Source organism: Rhipicephalus sanguineus, chromosome 9 (assembly GCF_013339695.2).
Source record: "Rhipicephalus sanguineus isolate Rsan-2018 chromosome 9, BIME_Rsan_1.4, whole genome shotgun sequence".
Classification (NCBI taxonomy): domain Eukaryota; kingdom Metazoa; phylum Arthropoda; class Arachnida; order Ixodida; family Ixodidae; genus Rhipicephalus; species Rhipicephalus sanguineus.
In genome coordinates, this window is record NC_051184.2 from 51,709,941 (window position 1) to 51,728,759 (window position 18,819).

Below are 18,819 nucleotides of genomic sequence, written 5' to 3' on the forward strand. Positions count from 1 at the left end.
GTTGTACCCACAGTGCAAGACAAATGTAAAAGCGCTGGTCCGTGTGTTCCTTCTTGTGTGTCCTCGTGTGTGTGCGCTAAAGTTCCAATATGCAGCAAAACCAACTAGCCCGCTTTTCCGTATTATTACAGTTCATCTCTAGTTTTTCGGGCTCTTTTTCCATCTGCGCTGGTCCGTGTGTTCCTTCTTGTGTGTCCTCGTGTGTGTGCGCTAAAGTTCCAATATGGATATATAGGATTGTACACATGAGTAAAATCTTTCTTTTGCAAAAACTTAATGCCAAGCTCTCGTTTCGGTAGTCCTCCTGAGGTGGCTGTAAGAGGGGCTGACTAACGAGTGCAAGCTCGCATAGCTACGCCACCTGGCGGGTGTTCAGACCATCGCTTGCTCGGCCGCGAAACGGCACGAGCATTTGCTCTTTACTTTTATGTTTCTCTATGCCTCCTGTAGCAGACAACAACGTCACCTGTTCACTTCTTGTCCTAAACACAAAATTAGCCCTCATATTGAATAGAACTGTACAGTAGGTTAAAACCTAAAAAGTAAGTACAAGCTCCGGTCACAGAGCTGCGGCGCGGCTCCAATTCATTAGTGCGAGAAAGCAGCTTTAACCATGGAAAGAAACAATGAATCCGTTTAGACTGATACGTTATTAAATGCGAAGCAAATACATTTTGACCGTTTATATTCCTCTATTTAGCGGCCTACGTCTCGGCACTCTCGTGGTCGTTCCCTGGACTTCGTGTATACCAATAACTGGCATGGCAGGAGATGAGTGTACGACAAACACGATTCGCCGGTCATGACACGAATAACGTGACTTGCCTGTCGCGTACGTTATGAAACCCTTTGCACGAGTCATGTGTCGGCCATTTACACCCGCATAGTGCTGCCCGTTGTGTACTGGTACGTACCAAAGGTGATTCACAGTAATATGAACCCAGGGACAGCGAGAATAGATTTTGCAAATCTTCACACGAGTGCTTAAATAGCCCTTGTCGCAGAAAACCCAGTACCGATGTCAGCGGCGTTGTCTGTGAGCGAGAAATCCCAATGGACGCAAAAAATAAAAACAATAGTTTGAGCCGGAGTCGAACACACGCATCCTGCGTGACAGCCAAAATATACTACTACAGATTCACTGTTCTGCCTCAAATTGCTCAGAAGAAAGGCCCCATAGAAGTGTCCTGCTGGGGCAACGCGAATAGTGGTGAAAGTGTTCGCTATCCGCCTTTAGAACAATGTAATGAGCATTCGCTACGCAATGTATGGGCAAGCGTTGTTCGTGTACGCCGACTACCGCTACGTACGACATGCACATCATCGCACAATAGCATGAACATCGTTGAGATAAGACTGGCGTGATTGCTCTAGCGTGGGTCGCCACGTTACGTCGAACCATGAGATGCCCCTTACAAGCCAGTGCAGTCGCCGTGCATGGCAAACCCACGATAATCGCACTACTACTAAACATACACAAAGACATCGATCCACCTCGCTAAAAAAAGAAAACAACGCTTGCCTCCAAGCGAGATTTCCGGCATAGGCAGCTACTCGCTGTTCGCTTCCTATGAAATCGATCCCCACAATGCGTGAGATATGCCGGCATTTTTTTTTCTGAAACTCCATCATATGTTTATTATATCAGGGAATACGAAGGTCAGAGCTTCATTTCTAAATTTCCCGATGAAACCTCCGGTGAGCATGACGTGACGGTTTTCAAAGTTCTCAGTGTTCTTTCGTCTTCTTGCAATATTGCCTGAGCAATATTTGCTGAATTTGGTGCTTTTTTCTTTCTGGCTTCCTCAGAGGACATTTCAGTTAATTTTTACCGATTAAGAACGACGTAGACCCTATAGCACACGGCGTCAACATGTTTGACGTCACAGTGTCTTGGTGAGGGAAATTCGAGCGCTCTTTGCCAGCTGCATTTATGCTTTGTTCTGTCCATGAAACTACGGTCCCTCAGCATAAAACAACGAAAGAAACGAGGTAGGCAAGGCTCCTTTCTCCTCGTTTTTTCGTTGTTTTGCGCTAAGTGACCATAATAGTTTATCAACGGAAGAAGGGCAATTTCAGGGCTCGTTTTTCTTGGCTAGACACGACATTAATTAGAACTAACGGCGAATTATCCCGATGGACGCAAAGAACAGAAATCACTATTCAAGCCGTAATCGAACCTAGGCATTCTGCGTTGCAGTCAAGTATTCTACCACAGAGTCACGCCCGGCCACGGCGACCGCATTTACGACGGAGACGAAAATGCTCAAGGCCCGTAAACTTACATTTCGGCTCATCGTTACCGGAGAGCGCGCACTGACAGAGCGCTTCTGTCGTGTTGTTCTCTGTTAGTCTTCGTCGTCAGTGCGTGCTCTCCGGTAACGAAGAATACATACCAACTCGCCCAGCGTTCTGCTTTGTTAGATTTAGGTGGACGTTAAAGATCCCCAGGTGGTCGAAATTTGCGGAGTCCTCCACTTCGTTGTCGATTCGAAGTTTAGTCTCCCCGCTGTATTATTTTAGTTCGCCCTTTGACTTCATACCATAGCCTTACAAGGGGTAAGAATCTACGTCTGTTCGTTAGCGCACGTCATGACCTTGTGCACTCTTTTTAACACGAAAGTGTTTTATGCCGGGTTCCACGAAGACTTCCGTGACGTATTTCCGTCACGGAAATGACGTCGAATAAATTTACACGATCTGTGGTGCGGTCTTGTACGCGTTACAAAATAAACACGGAGGCGTGGCATGACAACCAGCCGCACGTGACCGCACGTGACCGCACGCGATTGGTCAATGCAGAGCCGTGACGTCTGTCGCGGTTCAAATGGGCCATTCGCGTGCGGCTGGATGTAACGCCACGCCTCCGTGTTTATTTGGAATGCGTACAAAATCGCACCACAGATGGCAAAAAAAAAAAAGTTCCGTCAACTGGCATCGAACCCACGACCACTCGGTCCGCAACAACAGATGCTGGGCACGCTGTCCACCGCGCCACAGTCACTGACTCTATATGCTTTACAAACGCGCCTTGTATATCTACCACTCTCCCTGTCGGCGGGGTGGTGTTGCCCTCTTGGAGCGGTAAAGTACTTCGTCATTACTGTGGCCTACGCGATTAACACCTGCAACGTGTTACACGTCCGTCCCACTCGGCGCGTTTTCAATAGAAGTTCAATTTTGTCAATGCCTTAACACACCGCGAGGTGGCGATCTTAGCCCCAAGCGTCGTAAAAGCGTCGGCCTCGCTCATAGCATCACGCTAATCCAAACGAAAAATAGCTCTGCGACGTGCGCCTGCCTCACCTGTCATAGTACCGCGTTCCCCGCTCACGCGCTCGCCCCGAGAAAAATCGCGGCCGGGCTACCGGGACGGCACAACGCGCTTTGCGTTTCCGTCTAGTCCGGCCGTGGTGTTCAATCATATTTAAAATGCCGCGGGATGGCGACCAAGTTTTGCGTCCAATATGCGACGCTCTTCTGGCTATCACACCTCGTTCTCTCATTACGCTTTCACCATTAGCTTCTACAGCTAGCACAAGGGTTCGTTTAATCATTTAACATGGACGTTAGTCGTCGGGATGGAGAAATAGCACCAATTATCAAAGCGGGTGCATCCCAAGGAGGTTAAAAAAATTGCTGGAGTGGCGATTATTGCGCAAGAGTGAAGCCGTGCCCACCAAAAGATGGCGGCTGCGGCCGCCATCTTAGTAGGGGCACGATAAACCATCGGCGTTTGGCGAAGGAAAGCGAGCGTTTTCCACGCACGCCAGACGAGTTTAATATGGCAACTTCTACGGGTCAGATAGTGTTCCAAGCGTGTCTTTGTGGTACTAGTTTTCATTAGTAAGACTCAAAGTCATGGCAAATTTTATTGGAGATCAATCGCCAATACTCCACTCGACGGGTTACGTTTGTCGGCAACAACTATCTTTTATTTTATAATTAACGTAGTATTTATACTAACAGATCAAAGTCATTTGATCTCTTAGTAGGCGCCACCAGAAAGAGCATGTTCCCGAGCTCTTTGGTGGGCAAAAGCTGGCTTCACTTGTGCTGGCAAGGCGTTGCGAGAGCTTCCACTCCAGAATTTTTTTTTAACCTCCTTGGTGCATCCACGTTAAACGATGCTATAGCTGCCAGGCACCAATATGCATTGTGCAAACTCTCTGATATCGATGTACAGTAAATATTCAGTTACTTCTGTAGGAGCACGCTTTACTTTCGTGTTATTCCGATTCGTATGACGGAGGGATCAACCATCTTTTTCTTCCAACGCGCGGCTTACCTTCAGTGTGGTCGCGAGTGAGCGAGCGGACACATGGCTCCATTCCGCGGCGGCCGCGGTAACTATGGAGGCCACGATGCTCAAAATGAGCCAATGGCCATGGACATTGTATTTATGGTCCGGTAAATGGCATCATCTGTCGAGTGAAGAGGGAGCAATTTAGAGCTGCCTTTGAGAATTATTTGTAAATGACTGGCCGCATGCTGTGCTCTAATGCTTGGCTCACACGTTCTGAGGAGCCTCGACTACCGAACGGCAACAGCGTTTTCTGACCATGCTGAAAAAGCGCTGCGGGGCCCCTTTAAATATTTCTTTTTCCGTGAATGTCTGCCGCAATAAAAGAAAAAAAAAAGAGAAATGCGAGACTCGTTAGAGGAGAGTTACTCTGGCAGATCGGTAATATAGCTCTAAATATTACCTGATAGGGTGATTAGGCCTAAATATTATGTGGTCTCTAGAATAACGGCAAACGATTTATAGTACCACGGATTCTGCTACGGGAGATCTACATACCGCTGTCCCTATAACGCAGGATAGAACGTTCACGTAACAGTTATTGTTTGTGTTTGGAATGAAAAGTACACGATTTAGATCTACAGAGAATGAAATGAAACGAGAGAGATTTGTTTGTACGAAGGCAGTGAGGTCAACCTGAGCTAACTTTTTCTGCGGCCTACTATTCTACACATGGGAAGGGTGATGGGGAAAAAAGGAGGGCCAAATGATGATGATAAGAAAATTACACTATCTCCCACTAGAGGGAACCATGTCTGGATGCGAAGCAGCGGGGAGATGGTTCGCTTGAGCGGGAGAAAGTGTAATTTTTTTAGGAACTTGCTCACCAGGTCACAGCCACTAAATAAATAAGAGGTGCGGCCTGCCGAATGGGTGCGTTTTCAATGGGGGAACGCGTGACATGCAGAGTTTTGAGACGCTACCGCGGCGGCGCTGCACATCGGTAAACCGCGGCTGCTAGTAAGCGAACGCTCGGGGCGTTGGCTCGGGCGAGCGCAAGCAAACGCTCTTGCTGGAGTACGCTTGCTTACGAAGAAGAAAAGGTCCGGGGTTTCTGTTGCGTTGGCTCTATCAGTGAGTGCTTAATGTGATTAGACATTTCACATAACTGCGATGCCCAAGACGTCGCCGTGGTGGAGATCGGTAACTGCGAAGAAGTCGCACATTCACTTCGTTCACTTCAAGCAGTACGACTTCAAGGTAGAGCGCAAGGTGCTGCGACCGACAGCCGTGCCGACCATATTTTCATCTTTTCCAGCTTACAACGTAGCCGCGTCCACATTGAAAGGTAGCCCACTTGTTCGTGTTTTGCCTGCTCCTTCCACATCAAACAGCAAACAATATTAACTAGACCAGGGCCAAAGCTCAAGAAAAGTTGTCAATCCCTTGCGTGCAGAAGTTGCTGAAACAGAAAGCGTGGTGAGCGGAATGACGTCAAACGTGGAAGGATTCTCTGGACTGGACGGCCGCCTACACAGCCCTGCCGTGGAAGACCGCGTTAAAACGCGCGCGAGAGAGAGAGAGAGAAATAACTTTATTGGGTCCAGCGGTTTGGGGAACAAGTCCCCGCCTAAACAGCGGCCAGTAGCCCTTGGGTGGGAGAAAGTAGCCCTTGGGTCCTGGCGGTGTTTTCGGCCAGCTGGACGGCCCAGAGTTGCACTTCCGGATCCGAGAGTTAAAACCCAATGAACATCCAGTACGGTGTGCCGCGCTGTGTGTATTTCCGCCATTTCTTGTTTTCATTTTTCATCTGCGCTGTTTCTTTAGGACGTGAGTACGCGCCAACTCGCCCAACTAGCCACTTTGTAACAATATTTAGGCAAGACGTCTGCATTTACTGTGTTTCAGTACCTAATGCAGCTCAATGGTAACAACTCTTGTTTGAAAGGGGTGTCTTTAAAAATGGCACTTATTAGTGCAATGCGAAACAGATATATACCAGATTTAGCAAGTATATACGTGGGAGATACTCCATGTCACGCTAGTTTATTTTGAAGAGCAGAACGTAATCACGCATCTCTAAAAAAGCCCCCGCAGTAAGGAAGTGGTCCACGCAGATAACAACAGCTAGGGCATTCAAACGACTGAGGACATCAACGAACAGCAGTCGTCCACTTTTGTTCCCAGTAGAAGAAAAAAAAGAACGATTGTTCAATGAAGTTTTACATTCATCCATCTATCTTTTGGCAACGGCGCTGTACAGCACGCTTATAGGTGTGTATTCATGGGAGCATGCCCTCCTCGCGTATAGTAGCAATAACCGCAAAGGAACCCATACTGATACGTCATCTGGCGTGTCTTGCACATAAATAGCCGAAATGCAATCACAGGTCAACGTGAGGCGACTGTAATGACTAGACGCCGGATTTTTTGGCACTAAAAAAGCTCGTTCCAGGCGCCAAAACTACGCAGGCAAAACAATGTTGTAGGCTTCTAAAATCGTAAATATAGGCACAATAAATTTTCACATAAATGCAGATAATTTCAAACAAATACATGCGCGACCTCTATCTACGACAGGAAAACAAAAATGTTATTGCTCAAGATGGGACAAAGACGCCAACATTCGAACATAGCCTGCTTTGTCCCGCACGGTTCGCCCACCCCTGTTCTGCAGAGTGAGTGAAGTGTCCACTGTCGAATCAACACACTCGTGAGTGTTTTTCCGGCATGACTGAAATGTGCAGAGCAGGAGTAGACAGTCAGATTGCTAAAAGTCCAGGAGGGAGGGATTCCTCCTATCGGCCGGGTCGAATTGCGTAGAGCCAATTTCTCCCCTGGCAGTGAACCACTGGCGTAATCAGGCGAGGGGGGGGGGGATTCAACATCCCCCTTCCCTAAATTTTTCAGTTTTGCGTGTGTTTATATACACGCACACTTACAAACGCATGCAGGAACATATAAAAAGTATGGTTGTCCCTCCCCCCCCCCCCCTTCCCTGAAAACGATTTCTGGATACGCTACTGCAGTGAACACCTTTAAAAGTACATTACAAACAAAACAAAAGCTGCTACACATCATATTTTTCTTTGTTTTTTCGCTCTTCACTCTCCTTTCCGCTGACGTCTCTCCGTGGTTTCGCATTCGCCAACCGCTCGAGCCATGTCAGCGCGGCGGCAAATGCTCGCCGGCGTGTCCCGCTTCACTGCTGTAGCGGTTTTTGGTTGGTTGAACTAGAAGACTAGGTTGAACCTCATAATTCCCAACAGTCAATCTTACGCGGTAACATGAATAACGGTCTCAAACAGCACCCGGGAGGGAAATTTGAGACTAAAAAGCGTTCATATAAGCGCCAATTTTGAAAATAGGCGTTTATAGGCATTTGTAAGCATTTAGGCACGAACGCCACAAATATGCATTTATAGGCACTATAAGAACACTATAAAAGCCCTTCTTAACCTCTAATTCATGCTCATATATGAAAATGGCGCGACAGGAGCGCAGTGAACAAAATAGGCATTTGCCTAAAATCCGGTCTCTAGTAATGACCACTAAAACGAATGCGCGCGGCCGGCTGGCCGCCTGTGCGAGCGGGTTTTCTTTACCGTTGTGCAGCGCTGTGGCGGCGGGAGCAAGAACTAGCGCCGTCACCGGCGCAAGAGAGCGTTCGGCAGGCCTCACTTCTTTTTTATTTAGCGGCCGTGACCAGGTTCTTAAGCTGGGGCGAAGTCCCGTGCCGTAAGCTGCATCCATCTATTCAAAGCGTCGTGGAACGCGAAAAGGAACGCTACGCGCGTCGTGTCTTCCCTCTTTCCTGGCCGTTAATTCTTTACAGGGCGAGCGGGGAACGCGGTCGAGAGGAAAGGGGGGGGAGCAGGATGCGCATGCCCAGTAAGGTTGGTCACGCCGCACGCCACCACCACCGGATAAGCTGCTTCGCATCTAATAAGAATGTGCGTGTGTGCATATCCGTCGCTTAGGGGCAGCAACAGGGTCGTGCGCCTAATTCGGTGGCTTGAGGGAAGGCTATAGCTGCTCCTATAGCCACACCTTCGTTGTTGTTAGCAGACAGAAAACAAGATGATTTAGATCGACGTGCCCTCTATTGTGGGAGATCCATTTGTGCGCACAAAAAAAAGTAGGACGAGTCAGACAGCCAAGTGCTCTACTGTTTTAATAAATTGCAGTGATTATCTTGTGTGTAGGATAATGTTGTCTGTTACGGGACAGTTGTATGTAGCTGCAACTGAATGTGTTCAGAAAAAATCACAGCATATCCACGGAGTGAATGATGATGAGTGGGCGAAGCTGCGGAGGTTCATCGGTAAACCGTGAATCTTCCGTGAATTCTGCCCAGTACATCATCATCGACGTGAGATCGGGCGCGTTTATACTAAAGGTTCGATGAGTTATGACGACTTGCAGCGCACTTTAATTTTACATGAACGCTGTGAATTTTCATTGTTTAGAAAACCATTGCTTAGAAAACATCTGGCGTCTTTCGTTAAGCAGCTGGCGTCTTTTCGTTTTGCTTTAGAAACATCTGGCGTTCTTTTGTTTTGCTTTTACAACACATCTGGCGTCTTTTGTTGGTTTATTTCATCAATCAACGGCGTTTTGAACAAAATTTTTATTGTTTAATCACGCACAGGAGAAATCTCACCAGGCGCTACCTTGGAGGTAAAGAATGGCTGCTAATGGGAATGAGAGACAGAAGAAGTCTTTTAGCTAACGCTGCGAATTTTTTATTGTTCAACAACGCACAGGAAAAATCTCCCACCGGCACCACCTTGCAGGTCAAAGCGTAAGACTGGTTACATACTACGCTACGAGGGACGAACGGGTGCCGCTATAAGGAGCTTCGCCCCTAAAAATGTCGGCGATTATGAGTATTGCGTACTCTTCCATGACAGAACGGTAAGCTGCCACTTAAATTCTCCATCGACTTCTACAAATGGTCAAGGGGTCAAACGATTAGCAAGTGATTACAATGAACTGAAAATGGCAGCACAAGCAGCTGCACTGCTGACGGAGCTTGACGACTACATTTCCAACAGAAGCGTCTTCTGATTCAGCAGCACGAACAACACAGGTTTCCCCTGCATGTTTAAAAGTCTTCATATCACAGAATATGATTAATTTTTCTTGGTTTACACAGGGATAGACTCTTTTTCAGAAGAAGTGCAAAATCTTATTTTATGTTTCTACAGTGGAGAAAACAAAAATGGTTGTTACTTTAATGTAGGCATAGGGAATCTCCAGAAGGTTTTTTAAGCGGCCGTGTTTAACAAGGAGGGTAAAAAAGATCGTTGATCCCTCTGTCATAGGAATCGGTATAACACGAAAGTGGAACGTGTCGTCACAGAAGTAGTTGATTGCTTTTGTGCAGTGGCATATCAGAGCGTGTATATTGTCTATTGTTGTTTGGCAGATGTAGCACCGCCTGATGTGGACGCACTCACGTTAACGTCTAGTGGCACATCTCCGTACCGATGACTAGCGCCCATGATCATGATTTAAGCATTGCGGTAGTTGAAGTTCTTGACATCGCATATGGTGAATCCCGCACAAATATGGCATCAACAAGCACATAATAAACACTGGTGCCCGGTATGCACTCCTCCAAAGCGTCGTTAAATGCGAAGAGAAACGCTACGCGTGGTTTGTCTTCCCCCTAGCCTGGCAGTTAATTCTCACTGGGCGAGCGGGGAACGCGGTGCGACGTCCAGGTGAGCGCCGGAGAGCTATTTTTTGATGTGGATGGACGCTATGAGCGAGGCTTGGGCTGAAGCAGCGTTGGCTGAAGCCACGACTTCGCTGTGTGTTGAACGAAATTACACTTCTATTGGAAACGCGCCGAATGGGACGGTCGCAGCAACGGCGCGTTTTTTTGTTTTGTTTTTCGAGCCTGGTGGCACACATGTGCCGACCCCGTTATAAACGGTACGCTCAGAGCATTCATCCATCCATCCATGCAAGACCACTGTGAGAGGAAAGTGTGTAAGATAAAAGGCGCGTTCATGAAGCCTCCGTTATGTGTTCGGCGGTAGCTCAGTGAGCTGAACGCCCGCCAGCCCACGTCACGGACCGAGAGATCATGGGTTCGGCTCCTGTCAACGGAACTTTTTCTTGTTTTTTTCTTTGCCATTTGATAGCGTTCATTTTGCTGACGTATTTTTGTGACGGAAATACGTCATCAAAATCTTGGTGGACCCCGGCATAAAACACTTTCGTGTAAAAGAGGGCTGATCCCTCCTTCTTTGGAATCGATATAACATGAAAGTGAAACATGTCGCCACAGAGGTAGTTGATTGTTTATAGTGCTTTGATATATGAGAGCTTGTATAATGTCTATTATGGTTCGGCATATATAGCACCGCTTGAGGTAGACGCTCCCAAGTTGACGCCTAGCGGCACATCTCCGTCTCGATGACTAACGCCCATGGTCATGATTTGACCCTTGCGGTAGCTGACTTTGTTAACATACACCTGGACACCGCATATGGTGAATTGCGCGCAAAGATGGCATCAACAAGCGCATAATAAACAATGATACTCGATATGCACTCTTTCAAAGCGCCGTGAAACGCGAAATTAACGCGACCCACGTCGTGTTTTCCCTCTAGCCTGGCCGTTAGTTCTCACAGGGCGAGCGAGGGACTTAGTGCGACAGCCACGCGTGTGTCAGAGAGCTCTCCTGGCTGGCGGAGAGCGCCGGAGGAGTGTGTTAAAGCGTTGATGAAATTACTCCTCTTCTACTGGAAACGCACCGAATGGGACGGTCGTAACAGCGCCGTGTCGCCAGAGATAATCGCAGAAGCCACGCATTGCTTTCCTCTACCGCGTCCAGACGGCGGCACCACCCCTCGAACCAAGAGCACTGTGAGAGCAAAGTGTGAGAGATAAAATGCGCGTTCGTGTAGCTTCCATCATGTGCTTTGAAGTAGCGCATTGGGTTAAGCGCCCGCCAACCATCGTCGCAGACCGAGAGGTCGTGGGTTCGACTACTATCAACGGAACTTTTCTTCTAATTTTTTAAGACGGTAGCCGTTTTTGGGATGCTTGAACGCATAAATTTTGGTCTGTCTGTCTGTCACACGATTCAACCACCCGGCCAAAGTTTAAGCGCTTGCTGAACGCCCAGCCATCTTGAACTGGTAGCTTCGCTCATACTTGTCAACATTGTCTATCAAAAAGCAAACGTTAGCCTATCTAAGGTGCAACATCAATACGCAAGTATTAGGTGGTGTGTCAGATTCGTACTGATGGTACGAAGCCTGAAGGAACAGCGGAGCAGGGTACCAGCCAAGACTAACCTTGAGATACCCAGTTAAGCCAAGATATAGCCACGTGAGTATGGACAGGGTCAGTTAGGCCCAGCAAAGCCAAGTTGGACCTCTCTATTTCCCTCTCTCTATATCTCTCGCTCCCTTTCTGTTTCTTTCTTTTTGTTTTTCTATCTCTCCTTTTATTTCTCTCTCTTCCTTTCTATCTGCCTGTGTCTATTTCTTTCTTCCTTCCTTTCTTTCTTTCTTTTAGGGTTTTGGGACGTTAAACCCCAGATATTATTATTATTCTTTCTTTCTTTCCTTCTCGTTATCTCGACCATAGAAACGCAGTCATATGGTTCCCATAAATGCTTGCTTTGCTAGCGTGCCTGATGGCCGACGGGCAATAAAGAAAAAAAAATGCCCCCACCTCCCCGAAGGGAATCGTGAGGAAATGCGAATGCATTTCTTGCGCCGAGAGTACATGGCGTAGTAATTTTAATGGCGTAAAGCTGGACACATCTACGCGCTCAAGTGTCTCCCTTTAGGGCGCCTCTTCCAACGAACGCTTCCTACGTGCGTTCGTAACCACCTTAGGGATGTTGCCAGCGCCTTTAAACGCAGCACAAACGCGTTTAGAACGCGCTGTTTTCAGGCTGTGCCAAGGCAGCACAAACGCTACAAACGCGTTTCAAACGCACTGCATTGAGGCGGTGGCGCAGGGAGGAGAGAGAGCAAACGGCGAGAGAAGGAGCCGCGAAGCACTGCACCTACCCTCTCCTACACTCTCTCGCAACACATGCTCCGGTTGCTAGGGGCGAGGATAAGCGCGCGCGCCCGCAGCTGTTGCTATGGGAGAGGGAGTGAGAACGGAGAGATAACACCTGCCGGCGCGCGGACAACGCCGGATGCCTCATATAGCCCGACTAAGAAATGCATTCGCTTTTAAAAGAAGCGTGGATAGCCGAGTGGTTACGACGCTCGCTTTCGAACTGTGGGATCCCGTGTTCAAATCCCACGTCTCCAAGAAATTTTATTACCTTTTATTTATTTATTCTCCTCCTCCTCTCCACTTGTCATTTCCTTTACTCCTCCTTTCCTTCCTTGTCTCCACTTCACCGAGCAGAGTTTTTGCTTAACGCTCACCTGCGTGCTCCTTCCCAGCTCCTTGCCTCAGCACTCCTCGTTTTACTAATCTCTACTCTCTCCCACTCAAGGCTCTAACCATTATCCCCATTGCTCTCCATCACTCTCCTTCGCTTCGCGCTCTCCCTCTAATGTCTTCGCTTTCCCTTGCACCTGCTGTACTAGACAGTGGGCCTCGCCCTCTTCCTGTGGCGCCCTCTCCAACGAAGACTGAGGCGCTCGCGGTTCACCCCAGGGCTGCTCCGCGCCGTCATCTCCCGTGCCTACAGCTTCACGGTGCGCCGATCGGCTGGCAAAGCTGCGTGCGATACCTCGGGCTCACGATCGACAACCGGCTACGGTGGCTGCCCGCTGTCAAGCGCATTCGCCTGGCCGCCCGTCGTGTCGAGACCTGTGTGCGCCGACTCCTCGCCCGTGGTGACGGCTGCCCCCCCGCCTTTGCTTGCAACATCTACGAGGCAATCGCACTTTCGGCAGTGCATTACGCCCTTCCACTGTGCAGTGTGCGGGAGGTGCAGCGACGCGAGTTGGAGCGGGATGTGCCACGGTCTTACCACGGCCGCGAAATAAAAAAGAGGTGCGGCCTGCCGAATGGGTGCGTTTTCAATGGGGGAACGCGTGACATGCAGAGTTTTGAGACGCTACCGCGGGGGCGCTGCACATCGGTAAACCGCGGCCGCTAGTAAGCGAACGCTCGGCGCGTTGGTTCGGGTGAGCGCAAGCAAACGCTCTTCCTGGAAATGAGCAGCCGTACGCTTGCTTACGAGGTAGAAAAGGTGCGGGTTTTTCGTTGCGTTGGTTCTATCAGTGAGTGCTTAATAAATACGATTCCCAAGACCTGTCGCCGTGGTGGAGATTGGTAACTGCGAAGAAGTCGCACATTCACTTCGTTCACTTCAAGCAGTACGACTTCAAGGTAGAGCGCAAGGTGCTGCGACCGACAGCCGTGCCGACGATATTTTCATCTTTTCCAGCTTACAAGCTAGCCGCGTGCTCAATGAGAGGTAGTCCACTTGTTCGTGTTTTGCCTACTCCTTCCATATCGAACAGTAAACAAATTTAACTAGACGAGTGCCAAAGCTCAAGAAAAGAAGCTGTCAATCCCTTGCGTGCAGAATTTGCTGAAACAGAAAGCGCGGCGAGTCGAATGACGTCAAACGCGGAAGGATTCTCTGGACTGGACGGCCGCCTACACAGCCCTGCCGTGGAAGACCGCGTTAAAACGCGAGAGTTAAAAAACCAATGAACCTCCAGTTCGTTGTGCAGCGCTGTGTGTCTTCCGCCATTTTTTGTTTTCGTTTTTCATCTGCGCTGTTTCTCAAGGACGTGTGTACGGCCCAACTCGCCCAACTTGCCATTTTGGTACAATATGTAGGCAAGACGTTTCGTATTTACTGTGTTTCAGCATGTAGTTCAATGGTAACAACTCATGTTGGAATCTGGTGTCATTTAAAAATGGCACTTATTAGTGCAATGCGAAGCAGATATACACCAGAATTAGCAAGTATATACGTGGGAGATATTCCATGCTACGCTAGTTTATTTTGAAGAGCAGAAACTAATCACGCATCTCTAAAAAAGCCCCCGCAATGAGGAAGTTGTCCACGCAGATAACAAAAGCTAGAGCATTCAAACGACTGAGGACATCAACGAACAGCAGTGGACCACTTTTCTTCCCAGTAGAATAAGAAAAAGAACGATTGGTCAACAAAATTTTACGTTTGGTCAACAAAATTTTATCTTATGGCAGCGGCGCTGTACAGCACGCTTATAGGTGTGTCTTCATGGGAGCACGCCCTTCTCGCGTATAGTAGCAATAACCGCAAAGGAAACCGCACTGATACGTCATCTGGCATGTCTTGCACATAAAAGCCGAAATGCAATCACAGGTCAACGTGAGGCGGCTGTAATGACCACTAAAACGAATGCACGCAGCCGGCTGGCCGCCTGTTCGAGCGGGTTTTCTTTACCGTTGTGCAGCGCTGCGGCGGCGGGCGCAAGAACTAGCGCTGTCACCAGCGCAAAAGAGCGTTCGGCAGGCCGCACCTCTTTTTTATTTAGCGGCCGTGGTCTTACCCGCAGCTCTCGTGTGGCAGAAACGCTTGCGGAAGCTCGTGCGTGGCCTGTGTCATTAACATCTGACATGCGCGCCCTCTGCCACATGGAGCGCCTTCACCGAGCCCCGGACGCCGGCCCCCTACTCACCAGACTGCGTGCACTGCCCAACTCGCGCATCGGACGAATCCTCGACTTCTACGACAGCTTGGTGGTCGAGGAGCCGACGCCCCCTGCTCACTGGCCCGCCCCACACTGCCGCGAGCCCCTGCGAGTCTCCCTCGAGCTCCCCGGTGGCCGCTCCAAGCGCGTCACCCCTCGCTGTGCCATCGCTCAAGAAGCCGCAGCGCGGATGCACGAGGACCTCGCCGGCAGGACTCACGTCTTCACTGACGGCTCTGTACTGCAGGACCACTCTGCTGCAGCAGCCTGTGTCGCTCCCGAGCTCGCCACTGACGTCCAGAGACGCCTGAGCTACTGTGCCTCCTCTACCACTGCCGAGCTGGTGGGTCTACAGCTAGCTGCCGATCTCCTTCGCGAGTCGCCGGCGGTCACTGGCGCGGCCATCTTCTGCGATTCCAGGGCAGCCCTGCGCCAACTCGCGATGGAGGACCGCGGCCCTCCGCTCGTCCAGCGCGTCGCCCAGAGCCTCCTGCCACTTCGTCGGAGTGGTTACGACGTGGTCCTGCAATGGCTACCATCCCACGTCGGCATCGCGGGCAACGAGGCGGCGGACGAACTCGCGAAGCGAGCACACTCCAGCGTGACCCCGCTCACGGACTACGGAACATCGTTCGACTCGGCGCGCATCAACTTTCGCCGTGAGCTGATGCGAGAGCATCCGGACGCGCGGATCGCCGCTGGACACGCCCCACCTCTCCTTCCTGCAACTGGCTTCTCCCGCCGCAATCGCGCGCTCCTCCTCACCCTGAGGACCGGTTCGGCGTGACCCATCCAACCCATAATCACGACCGGAGAAGAGCCAGGGCTAGGTCGCTTCATAAGCGCTACGCATCTTCGACCCCGGTCGCTTATGTGGATGCCGCAGAATACTCCCATCGTCCTGCCTTCGCAGTGGCGGTCTCCGATAATGCCCACAAGCTACTCTGTTGCGCCAGTTTCGACCGAGTCGCTCAACCAATCGAGGCAGAAGAAGCTGCGATTACTTTGCTATTGCTCACACCCAGGCGAAGTATATATTCTCAGACTCAAAAACGGCCATACGTAACTTTGCTATGCGTCGAATTCATGCACCTGCCTACCGTATCCTACAATTCGTTCCACCTCCTAAACGAATAATCACTATTTTGTGGGTTCCAGCGCATTGTGGACATCCCGGGAATACAGCCGCCCATGAGCAAGCCCGAGCTCTCGTCAACCGGGCAGTGGACGGTCTGCCTTCCTTTCGCAGCGCGCGGGAATTCCTACTCACCTATCATGAAATTACTTTACATTACCGCAATTCCCGCATGATCTACCCACCAGCCCATAAATCGCTGTCCCAGGCTGAGCAAATCGTTTGGCGCGGACTCCAAACGGGCACTTTAATATCGCACTTCATCAATTCCCAAATTCATCAGGGTGACGCCTTACCCCATTGTCGTCTCTGCTCGAGTCCGCGAGCCGACTTTAATCACATGTATCGCCATTGTCCAAACAAGCCAAATCCCCCCTTTGAGGGGGCTGAGAGACAGGAGCGATGGGAGGCTGCTTTGCGCAGCTCACGACCGGACGACCAACTCTGGATAGTGTGTTGGGCCATGGGGGTCGCCGAAGCGCAAGGACTTTCGGCCACCTAAAGCAGCCCGACGGCCCATCGGCTGCCTTTTCCCTGCACCCATCCCCCCCCCCTCATCTGACCCATTTCATGGCGTCAATAAAGTTGTATCCTCCCGCTGAACGTAAACATCGTCTCCGCGGCGCGGCTGCACCGAACTGCGTCGATTTCGGCGCCGTAGAAACAGTTGCACATCTCCTCTGCGGGTGCCCCGCCCTTGTCGACGCACAGAAGCGGCTCAAAACTGAGTACCACCGCCACGGCCTGCCCTGTGTAACCCTACAGGACTTTCTGTTCCCCACCGGTTACGAGGATCGCCGCCGTGGCGCTCTTGTGGCCCTGATATCCTTCCTTCAACGCGCGAACCTGATCGAGCGGCTTAGAAAAGCCGCTCGATCAGGTTCGCGTTTTTGATCGTGTTGCGGAGGCGGGAGGGAGGCGTCTCGTTTGCCGCTCTAAGCCGCTCGGAACGGTAGACCGGGCACTTCTCTCCCGCCTCCGTTCAAATCACTACCTCATCCTCTTCTCTCTTTCTGTCGCCTTCATCCCCCCCCACGAGTGTTTTGGTTGTGGTGTCCTACACAGAGACAGTTATCGAGCACTCTTCCCTCATTTTCCCTCCTTTTCCTCTCACATACCTCATACCAAGAATAATAAAGAATCACATCACATTCCTGTGGCGGATACCCGCCCGACGTTTTGAGAACATCTCGCTGGGTATTCGCAAGCTTAGCCTTTTCGGCCCTGGAGGTGTCAGTTGACACCACCACACATTTCCCCTGGCACCCCGGAAGCGTATGCAAAACTGCTCATTCTTGGCAGGGTGTCGGAACGAAATGTTTTTCGTTTCGGGTTTAGTTTCGTTCCACAGCAAAAAGTTCCATTCCGTTTCTGTTTCGGAACGAAAAAAAAATGTTCCGTAACGGTTCGTAACGGTTTTTTATGCAAAAATTGGATGTTAAGGTAATCATAAAAAAAAACATTCCATTTGTGATGTAGTTACTTGCCATCCTCTCAAGAAAGTGGGACAGGGGTAAAACACGTTCTTCAGAGGAGCGGAAGTAACTGTACCACGAATTCCTACCAACTAGCACAAACCAGTATACCCTTCAAAGTCATAGTATTTATTTTTTCAAATGTCAGTTAGAATATTTTCAGCAGGCACAATGCTTTGTGTCAAGGGAGTGAGCACGATCTCAGAAGCAGCACGTCATTGAGTGTATTCTCTGATGTGCAAGACCACTGTTCTGATAAAAAGATCGCCAGGCCTGCGCGGAACACGCAGCACACTCACAGCGAAAACTGGAAGAGCGGACTTTGTAGAGCCAGTTGTAGACTCTCTTGGAGCAACTAATACAAGTACACATGCAAGGTACCCACTAGGCCATAAATCATCGTAATTTTTGTGAACTAACGAGGTTCCCACTATGCCATTTTTTGTCCTTCTTCGGAGAATCGTGGTACCCGCTACACATCTGTAAGGCATTATGTCCACTTTGTGCCGTGGCTGATGACGATGAAGAAATATCGCTGATCACTTTGCAGTAGGTGGGAAGCATTATAACACAGACTCTTTGCGCAATTAGCATTGTGTGATGACTGGCTGTTATTTTACTCTTCTGCCACGCTACATTACACATTCGTATGTTAACACGATTAGTTGCCCGGCATGACACCTGTAGAGTATTTCTGCGAAGGAATTACAACCACCAGCATGGCAATGTGGGGGAAGACTAGACTGCCTTGCAGACGGCTCGGGTTAAAATCCCATCCGATCGTAGAAAATTCCTTCTCATTTCATTGTTTCTTACTTCACGCGATAGTGGTCACGGACACCAGCCGCTGCGGACAACTATGGCGCCAAAATCACCTGTTCTGATCTGATAACAGTTCTTGCTGTAACAAACTTCAGCGCCGACAATGCCTTCTCCACTTTGGCCTGCGTGACAGGCGCGAAAAAGTCCACTTGCGTTAATATAAACACCTCTGGCTGCCACTGCTTTCGTTTTTCGCCGAATCTTTGCTTTGGAATTCCTTCCTGAGATACGCGCTAAAGCTCTACCCTGAGATATGCTCACATTGCATGAGCGCAGTTCTTCCGGATTGCGAAGTTTTCTCGTGAACCGAAAAACGATTGAAAAAGATGGTTGATCCCTCCTTCATAGGAATCGGAATAACACGAAAGCAAAGCGTGCCCTTACAGAAGTAACTGAATGTTTACAGAAGTAGCTGAATTGATATAAGCGAGTTTTCACAATGTATATTGAGGTCTGGCTGCTATAGCACCGTTTACCGTGTACTTAGCTTTAGGTGCACGTTAATGAACTCCA

At 49.6% G+C, this 18,819-nt stretch overlaps 1 protein-coding gene across 1 annotated transcript; it reads left to right on the forward strand.

Moving 5' to 3' along the window:
* Positions 1–14,800: 14,800 nt before the first annotated feature.
* LOC119405522 (uncharacterized) lies at positions 14,801–15,661 on the forward strand. The gene has a single exon (XM_037672356.1). The coding sequence runs from the start codon at positions 14,801–14,803 to the stop codon at positions 15,659–15,661; it is 861 nt and encodes a 286-aa protein (XP_037528284.1).
* The last annotated feature ends 3,158 nt before the right edge of the window (positions 15,662–18,819 follow it).

Bases quoted from the DNA above. Each gene is read 5' to 3' on its own strand.
- LOC119405522 (XM_037672356.1), top strand. From the start codon at position 14,801: ATGCGCGCCCTCTGCCACATGGAGCGCCTTCACCGAGCCCCGGACGCC.